This window comes from Octopus bimaculoides, chromosome 14 (genome assembly GCF_046866305.1).
Source record: "Octopus bimaculoides isolate indiv1 chromosome 14, ASM4686630v1, whole genome shotgun sequence".
NCBI classification, from domain to species: domain Eukaryota; kingdom Metazoa; phylum Mollusca; class Cephalopoda; order Octopoda; family Octopodidae; genus Octopus; species Octopus bimaculoides.
The window spans coordinates 3,434,731-3,460,308 of record NC_142941.1 but is presented as its reverse complement, the minus strand read 5'-3'; the positions used below and the strand labels follow the sequence as shown (position 1 = coordinate 3,460,308).

Genomic DNA, 25,578 nt, shown 5'->3' with positions numbered 1-25,578 from the left:
TATAGCATTGGATATCGATCGCTTTGTGCCCCTTCCATCAGTTTCCGAGAACCAAAGGTCTACTTGACTCTCGGGAAACTCTGGTTTGTGATCGTTTATGTCTTCTATACTAACTTTTATTTTTAATATTTTAACAAACGCTTCCTCTTGATGGATCACACATTTTAGAATCCTGAAACAATCTGTGGCATATATGCAAAGGGCTTCAGCATCCAACCTTTTAACCGTGTAAAGCTTTCCTGTCTTGGAAATGTTAAAAAGCTCAAAATTTTCTGATGAACCTACATGAAGCTGACTAAAAGTGATCTGGCTGTGATCTTGGGCAGAGAACTGGTCGTGGAAGTGGGTGTCTTGAGCGATGTCACCAATCAACGTCCCAGGGCGTTTCTCTTCTGCTACATTGTAGGAAAGGTCTGTGCAGGATGAGTTATGCAGCAGGAGAAAAAGTAATAACAGCTCCGCTAACATAGCCTCATGCATAGCAGTTGCAGACACTGGTCTTCAAAGAAATATATCTACAGGCCCTGAAAGAAGAAGAAGAAAAAGAAACATCAAATTAATTTGGAAGCAAAAAATTTTCTTCTTTCACATTTATTATATTCATTCTCTTTCATATTAGTCACATGACAATTTATTAATCTTGTGAAAGTGATATCACACACACACACACACACACACACACACACACACACACACTCGTGATCAGAGATGCACATACTGTCAGCCACCAAGGGACATGCTCAACTGGTTAAGGACAAACAAATGACATGCATATCTGTGGTGTTGAGCAGAATATTAGCTGTAGCCCACCTTTTATACCAAGACAAAACAATATATTATTATTATTTTTATTATTATCATTATTATTATTATTATTATTATTATTATTTAGGGCTCAAGCTGGCAGACTCATTAGCATGTCGGGCGAAATGCTTAGCAGTATTTTGTCTGCTGTTGTGCTCTGAGTTCAAATTCCGCCGAGGTCGACTTTGCCTTTCATCCTTTTGGGGTTGATAAATTAAGTACCAGTCAAGTACTGGGGTCGATGTAATTATCTATCCTCCTCCCCACAAATTCCAGGCCTTGTGCCAATAGTAGAAAAGATTACTATCATTATCATCACCATCATCATCATCATTGCCTTTGCACAGCTTCTAATGCTGGAGATATACTACAGTGTCAGCTGTTCACTACCGGTGAACTCAGGTAACACCCCTTATTTTTCGAGCACCTTCCGGAGTATTCGAGTGCTGTTTTCTGCAAGTGCTCCACCCTTATTGCAGCCCCTATTTCTTCCACGTACTTCTCGAGATTTTTACTCACTGTTCCCAGGGCTCCGACAATTACTGGTACTACTACCACCTTTTTCATTGACCACAACTGCTTATCATCATCATCATCATCATTATTATTATCATCATCATCATCATCATCATCATCATCATCATTATTATTATTATTATTATTATTATTATTATTATTATTATTATTATTATTATTATTATTATTATTATTATTTCTTTACCCTTGCAATGTTGCCTTAATTGATGCATTTGCTGTTGCAACATTTGTTGTTGCTGTTGTTGTTTTAGCGGTTATTTTTGTTGCTACAACAACACGCCAAACAATCATCAATTCTAATGGTTTTTTATCAAAATGATTAGAACCCATTAATAAAACAACAACAGCAACAGCAACAGCAACATTAACCTATAACCAGACAGCAACATTATCATCAATGACAACATTATCATCAATGACAACATTATCATCAACATGAACAACATCAGCAATAAAATGAATATTGATAACAGTTTCTTTCAAACAGGAAGAACTTGTCAGAAGAATTGGACTGGGCCTCAAACAATGGTTGTGGTGGCAGTATGGTGGTAGCAGTGGTGGTGGTGGAGGTTGTGGTGATGGTGGTGATGGTAGTGAAGGTAACAGGGGTGGTGACAGGGATGGTGCTGGCAACAGTGGTGGTGGTGGTTGTGAAGGTAATGGTGGTAGTGATGGGGCTGGTGGTAGCAGTGTTGGAGGTGGTGATGGGGATGGTGGTAGCAGTGGTGGTGGTGGTGGTGATTGTGGTGGTGGGGATAGTGGTAGTGGTGGTGGTGGTGGTGGTGGTGGTGGTGGTGATATTTGTGGTAGTGTTCGTCGTAGTATTGATGCCAGTAGTTATAGTGTTAACAATCATTTAAAGGTAATATTGATAAAGGAAGCAAGCTAATTGGTAAGTATCGCCAACATGAACAAACCTGTTTGTTGTGCATTTATCAATCTAGTTTATATCCAAGGGACTCTATTTATACAGAGTATAATCATGTTTACTCTGTGTGTGTGAATATATACTCTCATTGTGTTTAAGTATATACACTCACTTTGAGTGTATATAAATTGTTCTGTGTGTAAAAAAATATTGCTTTCAAATTTTGGCACAAGGCCAGCAATTTTGAGGGAGGGGTAAGTCCAGCATTCAACCCCAGCATTCAACTGGTACTTGTATCTTTGATCATGAAAGGATGAAAGGCAAAGTCAACCTCGGCAGAATATCTGTGTGTAGAAATATGGAACCTTTTTCATGTGGCTATGAACTGTTGTTATATGAAGTGTGTGTCCTGGTTTGTAGAAGTGGTATACTGTGGCCCCTTTTAGAAATGTCCCTGTGTGTCATAAGAGATGACCCTAGGGGTTGGCAACAAGAAAGACATCCTGCTGTAAAAGTGTGGAAACATTTCTCCAAGGCCAGACAGATTTTTGTGGAAGATTGAAAATGAAGGATGAAATGAAGGATGCATCGAACAGGCAATCTTTATTCGTGATGGCCATAACATACTCAATAGCAGACGTTAACGAGTCTGTAGTGACGCTTTTATAGCAGACGACTGTTATATGTTCAATGTCCGGAGTTTTATCCACGCATGCGCAGGGACTAGTTCCGGAAGGAATACAGGAAGAGTCTCATGCACATGCATAGAGTTCGACACCCAAGTGTTCGTGCCTTTTCTCAGCCTCTTCGTTCACTGATCTTCGTCGTGTCGAGACGTCCCACAGAGCTCTCTCACATCTCAGCACCAGAGTTTCACAAATAACCACGAACTTCATTCAGAAGGCGTCTCAGTAACCGAAGGCGAAGAGCTACCGAATTCCCTCTAAGCATGAGCCGAATTCCACTGTAAATAAATATTGTTGTGTTGTTCAGAATCTGCGTTCCGTTGTTTCTTCTAGAAATTTTATGTACGGAAGCGGAGTACACCTAATGGTGTATAACCTCTTCCCTACAATTGGTGACCCCGAGTAAGAACAACAGCAGCCGAAAATCTGAACTGCGACCAATAATACTACATTTCAGTGAGTACATAACACATCGATACTACACAAGCCGTCCTTGGGTATTGTGAGCATGCTTGTTGGTCTCTCTCTCAACAATGCCCCAGACATAGTAGTCCAGTGAGATTAAATCAGGAGTATTGGGAGTAGATTATGGGTCAGATTATCATGAAAACTTTCAGCTTTCCACTCTTGGTTGTGATAACTTCATTATACTTAATTCCTACAAACCCTATTTCTCGTTTACACATATCAAAAAGTCCAGAGAGAGCCACAAAGAATACATTCAGTCATGATGGCAGTGTGAGAAATATTTGCTTCTTGTTATTGATATAAAAAATCAATAATTGAAATAAAATAATGAATGATTGCAATGATTTGTACCCAAACATCAGCATAAACAAATGCAATTACAGAATTTGGTGGGGGTGCAAGTGTGTGTGTGTGTGAAGGAGCTGAAAGTTGAAGCCTTTTGTTAGAAAAGAGTGGACTCCTAGGGAGTGGAATGGATTATTGTCCCCTGAAGTAGCCAATTGATCAGGAAATATGGTTTCGCTGAGATGGCAGCAGAGGTAATGATGTGAAGATATTACTGACCATGTTTAATAATGATAAATTTTGGTAACTGTACTCAGGTTTGGTGCTAAGATTGATGGTTCCTTGGACTAATTGAATCGTGACCCCTTTACAGGAATTTTTCCTCATGAATTTTCACATTTTGTTTTAATTTTATTTTCCCATTTGTTTTTCTTTGTATTTTTAGAGATGACAAACCTATGATGTAGTCCTCCCTGGCTCATTGTGCTCCAGGTAACTGCCCATGGTGTCATCAGAGCTTCCAATTAGCCCCGATTGGATCTGAAAGCATTAACTGACTTTCAGGTCTCCCTGACTTCATTCTCAGAAATATTTCAGGGGTTAGGATGACACCTTAAACCTTCCCTGTTCTTAATTGATTGTATCTTCTTAAGCCTTTGGTCTTTTACCATTGATGCTTTTAATCCAATTTAATCCCTGATCTTACAATAAAACAAATGATCCATAACCTTAAAGGAAGTCATCATCTTTTGTAATATTTCTTCTTTCATCTTGTCAACATTTGACTGTGCTGCCCCCTGCTGTCAGGGCTAAGAACTATTTTAAATACAAAATCGTCCATAATAAAGCAACAAAGCAAAGTGGTTGGGTAGTTTTGTGATTATTTTCCCTTTTTGAAAATCATTAATTGTAATTATAATTATAACTGTATCTGATTTTTAATTTTCAATGAAATTGTACTTTTGAATTTTAATAAAAATTTAAGTATTTTTTTCATGTTATTTGTTCAATTGTTTTTGCTGCTGTTGTTGTTGTTGTTGTTGTTCTCAGTAAAGTGGTTATGATATAACTGTTTCTTTTCATTTATATTTAACTGTAGAACATATAAAAGAATAATTTCGAATAAACATTAACATTAAAAAACCATGTCTTTGATTTTTCCTTAAAAACAGACAAGAAGAAGGTGTATGTTTGCATATCTCAACAGGAGATAACTGACTGGTTGAACAATTATGTAAAGTAGATAAATCTTAACATCAGCCCCTCAAAAAACACATGTTCATAAACTCTAACAGTCCTACACATATCATTAAGGATGAGAAACTATGTGGAAGGACTTCACATATTTAGGAAGCCTTATCAATCAAGTCAAAAAAGGGGAAGGGGACATGAAGCAAGGCTTATTAAAGCTTGTGTGGTGTTCACAAGGCTTCAGTTAATCTGGAAAGTCTTAGAACTAAAATTGGATTCTCTCCAGAGCAATGTAAAATCTCTCAAAATGTATGGCTCAGACCAATGGTGGTGAGTGATAACAGGGGAGATAAATAACATGATGCTTGAGGAAAATCTGTCACAACACGTCAAATGTTGCTGAGGCAAGAAGGTTAGTTTGACCAGTGTTACCCTTGGGCTAAACTAGCCCCAGATTATTGAGCCAGAAGAGAGATGCACTATTGATGCTCTCATTTTAGCAAGGCAGCGGCAAGAAGCTTGCTTCCCAACCACATGGTACCTGCGCCGATGGCATGTAAAAACACCCGTTACACTTTCGGAGTGTTTGGCTTTAGGAAAGGCATCCAGATGTAGAAACCATGCTAAATCAGACTGGAGTCTGGTGCAGCTCCTAAGCTTACCAGCATGGACAACAAACGTTAAATGATGATGATGATGATGATATATATATATATATATATATATATATATATATATATATATATATATATATATATATATATATACATACATACATATATATATATATATATATATATATATATATATATATATATATATATATATATATATATATATAGAGAGAGAGAGAGAGAGAGAGAGAGAGGGAGAGAAAGAGAGAGATATATCTACCTGTTTATTTGTCTGTCTCTTTCCCTGCTCTCTCTTCTCATCTCTATATATATGTATACACACATATATATGAATATACATACACACACACACACACGTATATAGACATACATATACATATCCCCCCACTCCAATCTGTGTGTGAGTGTGAGTGTGTCAGTGTGAGTGCAATGTGTGAGTGTACAATTTTTATTGTTTAGTTGCATTAAGTGTGCAGCATAACTGTGCAAGAGCGTGTAAGAAATGAGGTCAAAGGCCAACTGCTGCACATTATACTGCAGTGGCTGCTCTAGTTGAGTCAAGTGCACACAAAACAGTGCAGTGTTGCTATTTACGGGAGTGCAGTTCTTTCTGTACTCCACTTACACTTCCTGGCATTTCACAGATGTTTACGGGCATCTGGAATGTTGTTGATGGAACTGATGACGATGGGAGTGGGGGATGGATGGGGCTGGGGTGGGGCTGGGGTGTTGGAGGCTGGGGTGGCAGCGGCGGTGGTGGTGGTGGTGCAGGTGGCAACAGCAATTAATTATTTGTGGTTGTTGTTTGTGGTACTGGTAGAGGGAACATCACATATGTTGGTAAGGTGATATAATGACACAGCTTGGATGATGATGATGATGGTGATGATGATGATGGTGGTGGTGGTGGTGGTGGTGGTGGTGGTGATTGCGATGGTTTTGGTGGTGGTTATGATGATGATGATTATGGTGGTGGTGATGAACATGATGATGGCCGTTGTGATGATGGTGATAATGATGATGATGATGATGATGATGATGATGATGATGATGATGAACAAGTGAAAAAAAAGATCAACAAACATTTGCAAAATGGGCCAAACAGGAAGTGTATGTGAGGATGATGCCAAACACGACACAGTTATTATATTAATTAAGAAGATTCTAGAGGTAATACCTGCCACATTCATAAAACCCCCACCTCAACCCCTCCACCTCACTCTCCCCCCACATCTTTTCCTCTTCTTTGTCTTTGTTTTATATTTAGTTTTCCAATAAATACAGGAATTTATAAATAAATACTGACCTCCATGAGACATCACTTCTACTGGCCCCACTGTAATATGGTCTACTTATCTGGTTCTTACATACATAATATATATATATATATATATATATATACACACACACATATATATATATATTCATCACATTAAATACATACACACACACACACATATATTCATCACATTACATACATACATATATATATATATAGTTGAAAAATATCATTATAGGTATAAATATACCATAAACAATTATATAAAAATGGAGGAAAAAACGATGTTGCATCAAAATTAGATTTAATACAATTTCAGATTCATTACATACGCACGTTTCAAAGGACAATACAAATATGTAAGAAAAAAATTATAATCATAGTAATTATGATTAAATTTATACATTGTCATTCTCATCAGTGTGAAGAATTTTTGGAAGGACATCAAAAAAGGTTTAATAAAATAAAGTAAATTAAAATAAGATACAAAAAGGAAGAATACAAAAGGGGTAATAGGGAAAATTCGGTACAAGGGATAGATGTATCCATAGGCACTCCTGGTATTACCTCAGTATGTATGGTCCTTGTTATAAGGTATACGGTAGTAGGTAATTTAAAAGGTAAACTGTGGTTTAATGTATATGAAGACGATAAGAAAAGGAGCAATAAACAGTGAGAAGTGGATCGTTGAACACATTTTTTTGAACACATCCCCAAATTTTAAGTCACTTCAAAAAAACTCATCTATGCTTGGAATGACCAATTTTAAATACTATTGGAACTTACAAGGTACAGGAATCTTATATGCATACCATTCTGCCTAAATAATGGAACTACAGATACAATATCCCTGGATATCTCACGTCTATTTTCATTCCTCCACTTCACTCTCTATTTTATATCTTATCTAGAATAACTATTGCTTAACTATTTTCTCACACTGTGTCCGATGAAGGGATATATAAAATATCCCAGAAACAGCTGTAAGGCTTTCTATTTATAAATGTTCTGAAATCTTTCACAGCTTTGGATTTTTATCTCATTCTAAAAATTTTTTATATATACACATGCTGATATATGACCTGCGTCGGACTCCTCATTTGCATAATCACCGAACCTGGAGCTTAACCATAGTCTGTCCATAAAACTTACTCAGCATTACCTGACACCTTTGGGTCTTATTGACACCATTACCTCTCGTAACCTATATATATCTATATGTATATCCATTATATGTATATATATATATATATGTATATATATATATATAATGGATAATAAAATGAATGGTTTACACCTGGTAGCTTACTGGTAAAGCATGGTCACTTTCACAGTGATTGTTATGTATATGGTAAATGAAAGACGGAAGATGGAATATACGAGAATTTATTATTAATCACAACAATTGTTTCGACACATTTAGCATCGATTCCTCTGAAATTCTAAAGGTTTACGAAGCAAACCGTTTTTGTTGTTGCTGTTGTCTACCTCCAAATATCAAGGCAGTCACTTCTTTCGCAATTATTGTTCTTCTTACTCCAATGAAAATTTCATGAGGTAATGCTCGAATGTTTTGAAGTGAAAATCAAAAGGATGTCTTGACACTATAAAGCTCAATAATAATAATAATAATAATAATAATAATAATAATAATAATAATAATAATAATAATAATGATAATAATAATAATAATGATAATGATAATAATAATGATAATAATAATAATGACAATGATAATAATAATGATGATGATAATAAAAGGCAGACTGTATGACGCATGCGTACGAACAGCCATGCTACATGGCAGTGAAACATGGGCTGTAACTGCTGAGGACATACGTAAGCTTGCAAGGAATGAAGCCAGTATGCTCCGTTGGATGTGTAATGTCAATGTGAATACCCGTCAGAGTGTAAGTATCTTGAGAGAAAAGCTGAACATTAGAAGCATCAGTTGTGGTGTGCAAGAGAGACGATTGCGCTGGTATGGACATGTGGTGAGAATGGATGAGGATAGCTGCGTGAAAAAGTGCCACACCCTAACAGTTGAGGGAACCCGTGGAAGAGGTAGGCCCAGGAAGACCTGGGCTGAGGTGGTGAGGCAAGACCTTTGTACATTGGGCCTCACCGAGGCGATGACTACTGACCGAGACCTTTGGAAATGTGCTGTGCGTGAGAAGACCCGGCAAGCCAAGTAAGATCGTTGCCAGTGCCCCTGGACTGGTTCTTGTGCGGGTGGCACATGAGATGCACCATTTTGAGCGTGGCTGTTGCCAGTACCGCCTGACTGGCTCCCGTAGGATTTTTGAGCGAGATCGTTGCCAGTGCCCCTGGACTGGCTTGTGCGGGTGGCACATAAAAGACACCATTTTGAGCGTGGCCGTTTTCGTGCGGGTGACACGTAAAAGCACCCACTACACTCTCTGAGTGGTTGGCGTTAGGTAGGGCATCCAGCTGTAGAAACTCTACCAAATTAGACTGGAGCCTGGTGTTGCCACCCGGTTTCACCAGTCCTCAGTCAAATCGTCCAACCCATGCTAGCATGGAAAGCGGACGTTAAACGATGATGATGATGATGATGATGATGATAATAGTAATAATAATAATAATAATGATAATAATGGTTTCAAATTTTGCCTCAAGGACAGCAATTTTTTGGAAGGGGTATGAGTTGATTACATCGACCCCCCAGTGTCCAACTGGTACTTATTTTATCAACTCCGAAAGGATGAAAGGCAAAGATGACCTCAGTGGAATTTGAACTCAGGACGTAACAGCAGAATAATAATAATAATAATAATAACAATAATAATAATAATAATAATAATAATAATGGTTGTAGTAGTAGTAATAATAATGATTTCTTTAACAATAACAATAATAACAATGATGATGATGATGATGATGATGATGATGATGACGACGACGACGACGACAACAACAATCACAAAAAATATAAAATGTAGAACATGAAAGCTTCAGATGTTTTCCGGAAATTCCTTGCAAATTAATTCTTTATAAGAAGCAGGCAGTGTCGGCTGCAGCAACAATAGCAGCTGCAAGATATTGGTGCTGGTGTTGCACATATTTGTTGGCAGCATGCATTGACGGAATGTTGCAAAAATTCTTCAGCAGATGATAACGATGATTATGATGATGATGATAATGTAGAAGCAGGTGACGATGAAGAAGAAGAAGAAGAAGAAGAAGATGACGACGACGGCAATTATGACAATGATGACAATGATGCTGATGATGATGGTGAGGATCATCAGATGAAGAAGATGAGGATAAGAAGATGATAATGACACTGATGTGATGATGATGATGCTGATGCTAATGATGAAAATGATGATGGTCATTGTAAAGATTGTTGTTGCTGCTGCTGCCGCTGCTGCTCCCCGTGCGCTCTCATTTCAGTGTTAGTGTTTTGATCAGTATGGGCCAGTGACATGCCATGCATGCCAGAAATGAACGGTGATGGGTGGAGGGGATGGAGGGGCTGGGGATGCGAAGCAGGAGGAGAATGTGGCAGATGAGTGGGTATAAACACACGCACAGTTGTATAGGCACACTCACATATACAAAAATGCATACATACATACATACATACATCCATCCATATATATATATATATATATATATATATAAACATATATATATACATATATGTATGCATATATATACATATATGTATGTATGTATATATATACATACATATATATATATATATATATATATATATATATATATATATATATATATGTATGTATGTATATGTGTAACCACATGGTTCCGGATTCAGTCCCACTCCATGGCATGTTGGGCGAGTGTTTTCTATTATAGCCTTGGGCTGAGCAAAACCTTGAATTTGGTAGACAGAAACTGAAAGAAGCCTCTCGAATATATATAATATATATATATATATATATATATATATATATATATATATATATATATATATATATACAAGCTCACACGTGAATAGTGATTCTGTTGTATAGATAAGAGAGAACATAATTATGGGATGTGATGTGATGCTCATGGTTTTCATATGTATATATATATATACATATAGTGTAGTATATTGCCACTTAAGTGTGGCTGACCCCTAGGGGTGGATGTTACTGTTGCTTTTAGCCCCAGGAGGACATCTCCTCCAGCTGGCTTATCGACACACGACATCTCACTCTCTAAATACAGGAATTATTCATTTTTTTAAAGCTTAGTATTTATTCTATCGAACTATTTTGCTGAGCTGCTAAGTCACAGGGACGTAGACAAACCAACACCAGTTGTCAAGCAGTGATGGGGGACAATCGCAAACACAGACACACATACATATGTACATATGCACATACATACATATATACATATGCACATACATAAATATATACATATGTACATACATATATACATGCATGCATGTATCCATGCATACATACATATATATAGACACACATACACATACATACACATACATACATACATACGACAGGTTTCTTTCAGTTTCTGTTTACCAAATCCACTCACAAAGCTTTGGTCTTTGTGGGGCTGCAGTAGAAGACACTTTCCCAAAATGCCATGCATGTATGTATATGTAGGGGCCAATATGTAAAGTAGTGCTTATATATTTATTATTAACTGTAAAGCTTCACAAGTGACTTAAGAGTTTAGGGGTTTATGCATGGCATTGCCAAACCTGAGGCCCTTTACCTTTTTATTACCATATTTCCATTGAAATACACTAATCAATTTTGAAAATAATGAAGAATTTTGTCAAATAACTTTATCATTATTTTAAAGTTTTCGAAGGCCCAGTCCATCTGCTTGAACAAAAAGTACCGCATCAGACATGGACAATATGTTTTTAGCAGCAGCCCTTATGAAATAATGCCGAGTTTAAATTCCATGAAGTTTATCTTTACCTTTCAGCCTTTTGGGGGTCAATAAATAAAATACCAGTGCTGTACTGGGATCAGCATGCCAATTTCTTTTCTATCTCATCATTTCTTTCAACCGAACTCTTTGTCTCTTTCGGGAAGAAATCCTCTGTCGTTTCAACCGAAGAAGGGCAGAAGGTTCTGCCTGGTCTAAGAATGTCCAAGACATGCTATGTGTGACAACAGTGCTTCAACAATTTCCTCAAGGACTTGGGGGCCCAAAGTAAGGCCAAAATATAAGAGAAGCGGACCTAAAGATGATGGCACAACATTCTTGTAAAGTGTTCAACTCGCTTTAAACACCTCAGTGCTATCCTATCCTTCCTGTGTTTATTCTGTGTCCTGCTGAGGACTTTTATCATTCATATTTTTTTGCTTTTACTTCTGTAGATCCTGATTTTTAAAATAGGTCCATAAACTGTGTATCCTCATTATCATCATCATTTAACATCTGCCTTCCATGCTGGCATGGGTGAGATGGTTTCACAAGAGCCGGCCAGGAAGAAGCCTGCACCAAACTTCTGTGACTGTTTTGGCAGGATTTTTACAGTTGGATAATTATTAAGCTTACAAAAAATAAATCCTGGGGTCAATTTACTTAGTGGTTTGGCAAAAGGGATGGATAGAATAAGTACTAGGCTTACAAAGAATAAGCCCTAGGGTTGATTTGTTCAACTAAAGGTATTGCTCCAGCATGGCCACAGTCAAATGACTGAAACAAGTAGAAGAATAAAAGAATAAGAAGATATGATATTATATATATGCAAACATTCAAGGCTCAAGGGTCCATCCTGAGCCATAAGTTCAGATCTCTCATTTCCCAGGTTCTGTGACATAATCCCTTTAACATCCAAAGCAGTCATATCAGGCCTGTATATTCTATTTGCTTTACATTTAAAATTGGCTGGATCTGGCCTCTTACATCCGCCCTACATTATCATTCTGAAAATAAGCAACCACATGATCAAAATGTCAGGGCTACATGATAATGCATAATTAATACAAAACAATGTGAATAAATAAACCATTACATTTGTGAGAAGAATCTGAATGCTAAATGGATACATATTCCCAACTGACTGGACAAGATGCCAGTCTGTTGCAGGATTACTCATGTTTGCCAGTTGAGTGGACCGAAGCAATGTGAAATGAAGGGTTTTGCTGAAGAACACAACACATTGCCCGGTTCAGGAATTGAAACCACAGTCTTATGATCACGAGTCCCACAACCTTAACCACTAAGCCATGTGTTTCGACATGTAAACATTACATGTATATATGACATGTACCACACAAAAACTCATAAAGTTCTGCATGTAGCCCGAGTACCACAGGTTTGATGCAGGGTAACCCAACTAACTGCTGTGAGAAATGGCAACAGGGGTAAATTGATGATCGATTCATTATGAAAAGGGGGGGGGGGCTTTGATTATTTATGACAAGGTGCAGGCATGGGTGTGTGGTAAGAAGCTTGCTTCCCAACCACATGGTTCTAGGTTCAATCCCACTGCATGGCACCTTGGGCAAGCATCTTCTACTATAGCCTCGGGCCAACCAAAGCTTTGTGAGTGGATTTGGTAGATGGGAAACTGAAAGAAGCTTGTTGTATGTATATTTATATATATATATATATATATATATATATATATATGTGTGTGTGTGTGTGTGTGTGTGTGTGTGCATATATATATATATATTTATATATATAGGCGCAGGAGTGACCGTGTGGTAAGTAGATTGTTAATCAACTGCATGGTTCCAGGTTCAGTCCCACTGCATGGCACTGTGGGCAATTGTCTTCTACTATATAGCCTCAGGCCGACCAAAGCCTTGAGAGTGGATTTGGCAGGTGGAAACTGAGAGAAGCCTGTTGTATATATATATATATATATATATATATATATATATATATATATATATTGTAAGAATTTACAAAAATACAAAAGACGAAGACAGGTGTGTAAACAGCAAACAGTTGTATTAGTTTAACGCTCGGGGAGTGAGAAAGTCTTTTACGTTTCGAGCCTACGCTCTTCGGCAGAAAGGAATACAAAAATAAACAGGGAGAGAAAATTGAAAAAGGTTTAGTGGCTCAAGTGCAGATTGAGAGAAACGACAGGTTACATATGGGCAGAAATGTGTGTGTGTGTGTGTGTGTGTGTATATACATACATATATATACATGTGTGTATATATATATATATATAAAAACAACTAGACAACTGTGCATAACAAAATAAACGCACACATAAAAGAATGATAAAACGTACACATTTATGTGTACATATACACATACGCCCAATTACACACATGCACCTACAAACACACATACACACACACCTTGTTATAGACACATGCTCACAAAGACTGTGTTATGTTACATATACACACACAACACATTTCCATAGGTACATACGCAAACACCTAGTTATACGTAGACACACAAACACTCATACACATACACACACACAACTATAACCCCTACACTTCTGTCTGTCTCTCTCTCTTTCTTCCTCTCTTTCTGTCTGTCTGCCTGTCTGTGTGTCTCACTCTCTCTCTCTCTCTCTCTCTCTCTCTCTATATATATATATATATATATATATATGTATATATATATAAAGCTATACCTACACACCTACACACACACACACACACACACACACACATAACTACCCTACCATACATTCCACCCTCAACAACAAGTTTCTATCTGTGTCCCCCCGTCCCCCACTCCACCATATTTACATAAATGTGACCAGCATTCTTCTCTATTGATGTCACCGACTGCTACTAACAACAACAACAACAACAACAATAGACAGGCCATACATCTCAGCATCACTGACTCTATCGATTTTTTGACAAAAGGGAACACGTTTGTTCTTCAGCTCCTTTCTTCCCCTTCATTAAACATTTTTCTCTTCCTCATCTCTCTCTCTCTCTCTCTCTCTCACCGGCTCACTTAGTTGTGTGTGTGTGTGCTTGTGTGTGCTCTAAACTCTACGCCTGCCCCTATCTTCAGCCTCTAATCAGTTCAATACACTCTATCATTTCTCTGTCCCCTTCATCCTTATTCCCAGCCCCAATTTATATTTGTTCTCCTTAATCTCTTCTCTCTCTCTTTTCCTTTCTTTCTTTCTTTCTTTCTTTCTTGCTTTCTTGCTTTCTTTCTGTATACACAGATGCTAGCATATGCACGTGTGTGTATATGTAATATACATATATATACACACACACATGTACACACACTCGCTCATATAAATATATATATATATATATATATATATATATAAAACATTGAAAGTGTGTGTGTGTATATATATGTCCACATATACACATATATGTGTATATGATATACACACACACACACACAGACATATATATATAAGTATACATACATATGCAGATATATGCACTCATTCTTACATACATACACATGCATACGTACACACATACATGCGCGCGCGCTTGTGTTGATATACAATAGATAGACTTAGGTGAACCCAAGCAGCACATCTTTAGTTTATCGAAACAAGATACTTAATTACTGAGAGTGCACAACGACTCAACAAGTAGTAGGGGCTATGACTTTATGGGAATTAACCAAACGGGAGCAATGGACCACAAATTCACCTCTGAAAGAAAATATAGAAAATGCACCGTAAGTTATTGGTATGTGTGTGTGTGTGTGTGTGTGTGTGTGTGTGTGTGTGTGTGAGTGTGTGTGTTTTAATATGCACCCATTTTAATAAAAAAAAATTGGGAGAAACAATTTAAGGTAAACTGTTCAATATCATACTTCCAAGCAGAAGTATTTGTTTATATCTATCTATCTGTCAATCTATCTATCTATCTATCTATCTATCTATCTATCAATACATAAACACTTACCACATATACATATATCTAGTGTATATCTTTTTATCTATAGCTGTGTGTATGTATATGTGTATATATTACAAAACACAAAATTGATATATTTGCATGTGTTACTATACACACATGCTCATTAATATATATATATATATACAGTCACTCATTTCATCTTTTCACTCTTTCCTCCTCTCTCTCTTCCTCGCTCTCCTCTCTCCATTCCCCATCTCTATAGAAATATCAATCTCTTTCTGCTACTCTCTCCCTCTCTTTTTCCTTTCTCTCTCTCCCTCTCTTTTTCCTTTCTCTCTGCTTCTTAATACTGATCGCTAAATCCCTACACTCTCCCTTTTCTCCTTCTCCCTTGTTCCCTCATTCTCGTTTCTATTTTTTAACCATTTTCTCTCTCTCTTTCTCTCCTTTGTCCTCAGTAAGACAGGCATGAACATCACAACAGCTCAGTTCTCAAATCTATGTAAAACCCCAAACACCATCAATCACGTTATAACCTGTCTCCCTCTCTATCCTCCCCCTCCTCCCACTTACTCCTGCTCCACCTTAATCCATACCTCCCTCTAACCCTTTTTCTTCCCCTCCACTGCACGTTCACATGAATCCACTTCCATTGCCCACCTCTCTCTCTTTCTCCCTATTATTCCACACCTCATCCCTCCGTCTCTGTCTCCTCCTCTCTCCTCTTCCTCTGTCTCCTCCTCTCTCCTCTTCCTCTGTCTCCTCCTCTCTCCTCTTCCTCTGTCTCCTCCTCTCTCCTCTTCCTCTGTCTCCTCCTCTCTCCTCTTCCTCTGTCTCCTCCTCTCTCCTCTTCCTCTGTCTCCTCCTCTCCCACTCTCTTTATCTGTCAGAGTCATGTGCTTATTATCAATTTCTAACTGGATCATCTGTCGTCTGCTTGTTAATGGTTGCCTTGGTTACAGTGCACGGTGCGCGTGTTCGATGCTAATGGAATGCAGTGCTGTGCATAGAGTGCAGCAAGTGCCGGTAACCATTGCATGGTGCTGCATTGCAAGAGACCAAGGGACTGAATGGCAGCAAAGGGATTTCAACATAGGAAGGGGTTTAGTAGGGTTCAGAAGTGGTTCAGAATTGAGGGAATGATGACAGAGGATCATTAGGAACTGGAAGGACAGACAGGGAATAACTACGGAATAATTGTCAACTGTGGCCAGTTTATTAGAGGGAAGACTAAATATTTGGTTTATGGCTTGATCTGAGATTGAAACAGAAACAGTTATATCACTGCCCTAGCAGCCATTGAAATCGTATAACATAGCATTAGAGTCATGCCTTGTTTATAGTGTAATACTTTCAGATATCATTAAATACAATCCTATTATTCTATACAGTTATATCTTGCATTATATATATATGTTATGTTATATACTGTTGTGTATTGATCCATCCATGACCCAGTCATTGATTGTCCATCCGACTGTATCTGTTGTTGTGGACAGCTCAGCTGATTGACCACCAATATCAATGACCAGGTCACTCCATTGAATGGTCACATATACCTTTATTTATCTATCTATCTATCTATCTATCTATCTATCTATCTATCTATCTATCTATCTGTTTATCGTATCTATATATAAATGACAGCTGTCACTGTCAAATGACCTGCCAGCATGTACAGTGCTTCCACAAACTGTGTTTGGTTGCTGTGGAGTAACTGGGAGCAGACTTTGACACCCTCTTAGTCCTTCTCCCTTTGATGCAAAAGATAAAGAAGAGTATGACAATGAGATGCAAAAAGAGATGCACCATCTGTTGGCTGGTCCTTAGTTTGAGCTGAGCAGACTGGAACAAGGAGACAATGTGCTACCCAGCGCAGGAATTGAACAGATGACCTTATGATTGTGAATCTAACACCTTTACCACTAGGCCATGTGCCTTCCCAGTATGTTGGTATATTTGTATATGTGTCTCAATGACCAGATACAGAACATTAAATAACATGCACATTCATGTCCACATAGAGCTGCACACGTTTCCTCACTCACACACACACACATATACGCATGTGTACACAATCATAACTTCACAACGTCATGAATATAATGTATTTCTTTCATAATTCATCAATATTTGTTATTAATGTTATCCATAACCAATCAATAAATATAAATACAATCAATTCATGAACTCAATGTATCAGAACAAAAATATCAAAGTTCATGATCTTGTGATGTGTAACCGTTCACCCACCACTTGTCTCTAGTTACCATGAACCCTATAACAACAATTAGCCCAGTTGTTACCATTAGCCCTAAAGCTACAATTAGAGTAGCAGGTCACATTAGCCCTATAACTACTATTAACCCAATAGCTACCATTAGCCCTCTAGCTATCATTAGTACTATAAATATGATTAACCCTAGAGTTACCATTTATTCAAATGCTACGATTAGCCTTATAACTGTCATTAGCCCAATAGTTACTATTAGCCCTTATGAAGGCATATGGCTTAATGGTTAAGAGTGTTCAATTCATGATTGTAAGGTCGTAAGTTCAATACTAGGTGATGTGCTGTGTCCTTGAGCAAGACACTTTATTTCATGTTGGCTTAGTCTACTCAGCTGGCAAAAATGAGTTGTACCTGTAATTCCAAAGGGCTAGCCTTGTCACAGTCTGTGTCACACTGAATCTCACTGAGAACTACATTAAGAGTATGTGTGTTTGTGGAGTGCTCAGCCACATGCATGTTAATTTCATGAGCAGCTTGTTCACTGGAACACACATCATTGTAACTGATGGAGTGCCAGTTACATTAGCCTTATAGTTACCATTAGCCCTGTAGTTACCATTAGCCCAATAGCTACTATGAGCTCTATACTTACCATCACCTTCATAGCTATCATTACCACTATAACTACCATTAACCCTCAAAGTACCATTAGTCCCATAGTAATATTAGCTCTATAACCTTAAAATTGCTAAAAGCCCTACAACTATCCTTAGCCTGGCAGTTACAATTGACTCTATGGAAACCATTAGCCTTGTACTTACACACACACACACACACACACACACACACACACACAAATGGGATATTCGCAGAGGAAATGTCTTTGACCTTAAAAATGCCAGTTCAAAGCCAATCCAGAGACAACACAGTAACAATGCACCCAGGACACAATGTACTTCTGCAAACATACTGCACTCATAGAAGTGCAACTCAATGCTTTGTCAGCCAAAATAAGTAAACAAGAGCAAATTTGAATCTATCCACACGCACACACACACAACCACAGTAGTAAGGTCACACAGTGTGAACAGACTGCAAAACTTTTAAAGTTCATAAAATTCAAATTGCTCAAATTTATAGACTTGATATTATAAATTATATTTATTGATTAAATCAATAAATATAGTTTTGTTATATTTAGAGTGATTAATATAATTATTTCTTAAAATACATCGTGAATGCATTTTAAAGAAAGAAATCTACATGAGATTTCAATAAACTAGTTTGTGCCATCATTGGCATCATCTTTGTTGTCATTGACTCCACCACCATCACCACCACCACCACCATATATATATATATATATATACGGTTGAATATTAGTTATGCGATGATGCTTGATCGTGTACATATTTAATCCTAACACTCACAAATTTATAACTCAGAGTATTACACTGAGGAGAACAATTATAATTTACTTAAAGTTTGAAATGCGTCTGTGATTAACCGAAGTTGTGCAGACTCATCATTTTTCTTTTTACCTACATAAAAAAAGTGTGTTATTGTCTCAGAGATTTTTATGGTAGTTGAAAAGACATTAGTGTCTATTTCTAATTCAGTACGTGGCGAAGCACTTAGCTGACCCCTGATTATAATTTTGTATATAATTATAGAATATTATATATCTCGGAGTGGTTGGCGTTAGGAAGGGCATCCAGCTGTAGAAACTCTGCCAAATCAGATTGGAGCCTGGTGTAGCCATCTGATGATGATGATGATGATGATCATCATCATCATCATCATCATCATGAGGGATGAAATGCTGCAAAGCATTTTGTCCAGCATGTTAATAATTCTGTCTGGTCACCACCTTCAATTCCTTTATAAGGATGAATTTACATGTTTCCCTAACGTTATGGGTTGCATAGATCTATTGCACCACTAAATTAATGTTGTTTAACTCTTCATGATATCAACAAGTGTGTCCCTATTTCTAATTATCTTCATTTCGTTCCTAAATATTTCACCCTGTATCTACTTTGGACTGAATCTGAGGATGGGTGAACAGGACAAAGATATACACAGGTGGAGAATGTGATGTTTAACAAGCTACCTGTGTGTGTATAAACATTTGTATTGAGATGTTGCTGGTAGCAAAACATATTTTCATATACAATTTATAGATCCACAAGTGCTAAAGTTAATAACATAGGATAATATCAAGTATTTGATGTAATGGTGGAAATTAAATATTATTATTATTTTTTTTATGTCAACATAAGATCTGAAGAGAAAATGAAATTAAGATTGTGTAATGGTTGTTACTTCAGAAGGGCTTGAATAAATGTCAGCAAACTGGCTACAATTTTATCAAATGTCAGTTTGGGGGAATACGTAGAGTAGCGTCAACTGTTGAGGAAACAAACACACACACATACACATACACATACATGCACACACATACACACACACATAGACACACACCTATTCATATATATTATGTATTTATATGTCTATGCATATGTGTGTGTGTATATATATATATATATATATATATCATCATCATCATTGTTTAATATCCATTTTCCATGCTGGCATGGGTTGGACGGTTCGACTGGGGTCTGGGAAGCCAGGAGGCTGCACCAGGCACCAGTCTGATCTGGCAATGTTTCTACAGCTGGATGCCCTTCCTAACGCCAATCACTCCAAGAGTGTAGTGGGTGCTTTTTACATGCCATCGGCACAGAAGCCAGTCGGTGCAGGGGGCTGGCATCGACCACATTTGGACGGTACTTTTTACGTGCCACCAGCACAGGGACCACAACTACAATTTCCATTTGATTGTGATTTGATTTCATTTTCATTTTGATGTTGATATACTTGACTCAATAGGTCTCCTCAAGCACGGCATGTCATCCTACAATCCAAGGGTACTTTTTGAGTTGGCTGGTTATGCAACACTGGTGTAGATTACAATTGTGATCTCACTTTATCTGCCAGGTCTTCTCAGTCACAGCATACCTCCAGAGGTCTCTGTCTTTTGTTATTTCCTCTGTGAGGCTCAACGTTCGAAGGTCATGCTTGACCACCTCATCCCATGTCTTCCTGGGTCTCCCTCTACTCCAGATTCCTTCAACTGTTTGGGAGTGGCACTTCTTCACACAGCACTCCTCTCCATCCATTGTACATGACCATATGGAAACTGAAAGAAGCCCATTGTATATATATGCATATATATATGTGTGTGTATGTGTATATATATGTATACATATATATATATATATATATATATATATATATATATATATATATATATATATATATATATATATATAGATGTGCATATATACGTGTGTGTTTGTCCTCCCCATCACAACTTAACAACTAGTGTTGGTGTGTTTACATCCCCGTAACTTAGCAGTTTGGCAAAAGAGACCGATAGAATAAGTACCAGGCTTAAAAAATAAGTATTGGGGTCGATTCATTCGACTAAAAATTCAAGGCGGTGCCCCAGCATGGTCGCATTCTAATGATTGAAACAGGTAAAAGATAAAAGATAATACTTTACTAAAGTGAATGTGTGAAAAACAAAATAGGAATTTTGAAAGAAATATCTATGTTTAAACATCGAATGGTTATGGGAGTCCAGCAGAGTCAAATAGTAACCAAAGGGGTCATCATCATCATCATCATCATTTAACGTCCATTGTCCATGCTGGCTTGGGTTGGGTGGTTTGACCAGGACTCCAGTCTGATGTGGCATGGTTTTCTACAGCTGGATGCCCTTCTTAATGCCAACCACACCAGGAGTGTAACAGGTGCGTTTACTTGCCACTGGCACCAGTATCTGCCATGACTGCAATTTCACTTGGCTTGTTGTGTCTTCTTCGCAAGCCCGACATAATGCCAAAGGTCTCGGTCATTTGTCATTGCCTCCATGAGGCTCAACACTCAAAAGGTGCTTTCCACATGCTACCGGCATTGGCCACCTTGCCTCCGTGAGGCCCAATGCTTGAAAGGTGCTCTTTACATGCCACCAGCATAGGTGCCATGTCTTTCTGGGTCTACCTCTACCACAGGTTCCCTCCCCAGTTAGAGATAGGTGCTTCTTTACACAACTGTCTACATCTATACACAGGCACTTTACACAGCTAGAGGGAGAGAGAGAGAGAGAAACAGGAATCTTCCACAGAAAAGGGCAAGCTGGTTCTTTATTTGTTAACCATAAAAAATAAAGACAAAGTCGACCATAATGATATTTGAATGCTGTAACAAATACTGCAAACTATTCTCTTGATACTGTCAAATCAGCACACTCAAAACTTCTATGTTGGTACCAGAAAAAGAACATTTGTCTGGAGTTGATGAACATAAAGTGGATATCCATTACATTTATTAACTACAGACAGAGTATGATAACACTTATAGCTCCATTGTATTGAACCTCATCAGGAGATAAGTCACAGAGACAGACCATGAAATACAAAAGTACTGCAATTTACAACGAAGGCATTGGTCAGCAAAGGTTGAACTATTATAGCTAGTCATGGAAATGTCTAAAACGAATGAATTATTCCTCTGTTTGTGTAAATCTAAATGTAAAAAGAAATCACATACCTTTGTCAACAATTAATCTTTACTTGTGATTGTGATTAATTCAATTGTAATGTAAATACAGTTTTATAATTGAACTGAAAAAATATCCAGCAAAGTTGAAAATAAAATCTCAGAAAATGACTGTCTTTCTTTGGCTAACAATAACCCTTTGGTTGTTACTGAATGATGTCTATATAAATAGTAGTAATCCTTTATTTCTCTCTCCTTCTGTCTTTGAAACTTACCCTCTCACAACAACGCAAGTAACAGGCAGAGTTGGCGCACCACATGCCACCCTTCAAACTCGTGACACTAGATATGGGCTGGAAGAACACAAGAGTCATATTTCAGGATGTTGGTAGCATTAGTGATTTTTGACTGAGCACCACCCTTGTGTAGGCTGGTTGTGAGTACCAGGCTGACTAAAAATATGTGGTCAGGACAGGCCTGTATGGACATACAATTCATAATAATACCCATTCCACAAAGACCACATTGCTATTCTGGAGCTGCGAAAGCCAGAAGAGAGGGAGAAAGTAGCAGACAGCCATAGAGCCAACATAGATAAAAAAATAGTTGAGAACCCCTGATCTAGAATAAGATAATTTGTCAGTGACATTGTCTATGAGTTGACAACCGCCATGTGTGTATGTATGCATGTATGTATGTATGTATGTATGTATGTATTTTTGAATTACATGTGTATGCACATACATACATACATCTTGAGAAATTTGGCTTCTCAAAACCAGAAAGGAGAAAGCTAATTTGAAGACTACAGATCCAATCCATCATTGGTACTGTAAAAATCTGTGTGTGTGTGTATGTATGTTTGTGCCTGTGTTTGTCCCCCACCACTGCTTGACTACCAGTGTTGGTGTGTTTACGTCCCTGTAACATAGTGGTTTGACAAAAGAGACTGATAAAATAAGAACTAAGCTTAAAAAAAATAAGTCCTAGGGTAAATTCATGCAGCAAAACTTTTTCAAGGCAGTGTCCCAGCATGGCCACAGTCCAATGACTGAAACAAGTAAAAGATCAAAGATCAAAGATATTAATGTCTAGTAGCTTGTACCAGACATTTGTTAATTGTTAATTTGTTAATTTGTTTATTGTTTTAAGTGTTTATGGGGTCACGAGCACATATAGATATCCTCTCAACCATCACACATTTGACCCAGAGAGAATGTGATAACTGGAGGGAGAGTGAGCTACACAGGTACTCAGCTGGTAAGACTGGGGTAACATGAATGAAGAGTCTTGCTCAAGGAGAGTAAACCCTGCAAGGTTTTCTGGGAATTGAACCCACACCTCTATGATCATGAACCCAGCATGCTAACCATTAGGTCAGACACCTCAAACATTTATATACACTTGTAAATATATGTGTGTTTATGAACATTTGAATGCTTGAGGTAGTGAACATGTATGAACATATGTATATGTTTGGGGTAGTGAGCATGTGAGTATATGAACATAGGTGTATATGTTCAAGGCAGTGAACATGTGTGTATACAAATTTATATGTATATATTTGAGAAAGTGAACATGTATGTAAACATATATGTGCATGTGTGTGAGCATGTGTGTTGAAGCTGTGAGTGTGTGTATACACATCTGTGTCTATGTGTTGTGGGCATTACATTGGCAGATTCATTAAAATGTTGGGTCAGATACTTTGTAGTATTCATCCTGACTCTTTGAATTCTGAGTTCAAACCCTACCAAGGCCAGATTTCTCTTTTATCTTCTCAAGGGGCTTATAAATAAAGTACCAGTTCAGTATTGGGGTCCATTCTTACCTTCCTCTCTCCCCCTCTCTCTGTGTCTTTCTCTGTACCTTTCCAACATTGTGTCAAGCTACTAGTACAGTGTGAGAATTACACTAAAGGTGCTCGTGTCTGAGGAATACTCATCCACTTGTTCACAGGTGATTCTAACTGGATCTCATCAAAGAGGAATGGAAGTGTCTTTCAAAAGGTGTAAATTTACCAAACAATCACCTGGGGTCTCAGGTTGAAATGGCTACAACGTCCAAGATACCTTGGCTCTGGGACACTTTAACCATCCAGGAGTGTAGCTGTTCAGACAGTAGCACAGAATATGGCAGCAAAGGGGTATCCAGGTGTCATCATCTGGGAATAGTCTGGCCCCTATTGGGTGTAAGGAGTTAAGGGCTGAAATACTTGCATGGGGTGCTTTTTTAATGAAGACCTTTTGCTGTTCAGCTCTTCTGAGAATTTCCTTCTACCTAATAGTTGGAGTAAAATGTGATGAAGGGCAGAACGTATGATTCTGGTGTAGGAAGTGAGATGCTGTGTCATGGCAAGGCGTAGGTCTTGTATGTGGAAGTTTTGAAATGACAATAAAGAAATAAAGCAAACATGCTTCACTGGATGTGCAATGTTAGTGTTGATGAATGATGGAACATTGAGGAACTGAGAGGAATATTGAATATAAAAGAAATAAAATGCTGTGTGCAAGAGATAAGACCATAATGGTATGGGCAGGTGACGTGACAGGTGGAAGTGACAGTTGTATAAAGGAGTGCCAAGCAATCAAAGTGAATGGAAGAAGGAGACTTAGGAAGACATGGGATGAAGTGATGAAGACTGATCTCAAGAAAATGAATCTCATGAAGATGACAAAGTCCCATAATGAATAGTAACACATGGAGTTACTTCCCCACTGGCACATAGTAAAAAAGTATTTCAAATGGTGGTGGTGGTGGTGGTGGTGGTGCTTGGGCAGTATAGTGTTTCTTCTATTATGTATCTCACACATGGTTAAACCTTCATCTTCTGTCTTCCTCATTAGCCTCCCTTCCATTCATTATATATCAGCTGTGTTTTGAGATATGGCATATGATTTGATTTGTCCATGTTCCATCTCATCTCCATCACCCTTCTACTCCTCTTAGCCATCATTCACTCCATCATCATCATGTCACTCTTCATCTATCATCACCCATCTTTATTGCTACCCCAATAATACTGCTGTTGGTTTTCTATTCAACCTCTTTACCAACAACCGACGTGTAGCTATCATTGTCCCCTCTTTCATTCCTCCCACCTCTACAATTCTATCCCTCCTATCACTATTCACATTCTCCCTTCTATTCATTCTTTTGGTCACATTTTCTGTGTTGCTGGCCATCTCTCCTTCTTCCCTGAATCATTGCCTTTTGACATCTTTTTCTCATTCTTAACAT

At 37.8% G+C, this 25,578-nt stretch overlaps 1 protein-coding gene across 1 annotated transcript in view; it reads right to left on the bottom strand.

Annotated features, from left to right (window-relative positions):
• Positions 1–25,578, bottom strand: part of LOC128249399 (protocadherin beta-16-like) — a 37,664-nt gene that overhangs the window by 2,627 nt on the left and 9,459 nt on the right. Inside the window, exon 2 of the mRNA XM_052972915.2 lies at positions 1–524. This exon is cut by the window's left edge and continues 2,627 nt beyond it. Within this exon, the coding sequence (XP_052828875.1) occupies positions 1–480 (480 nt within the window). The 5' untranslated portion in view covers positions 481–524. The remainder of the gene's footprint in view (positions 525–25,578) is intronic.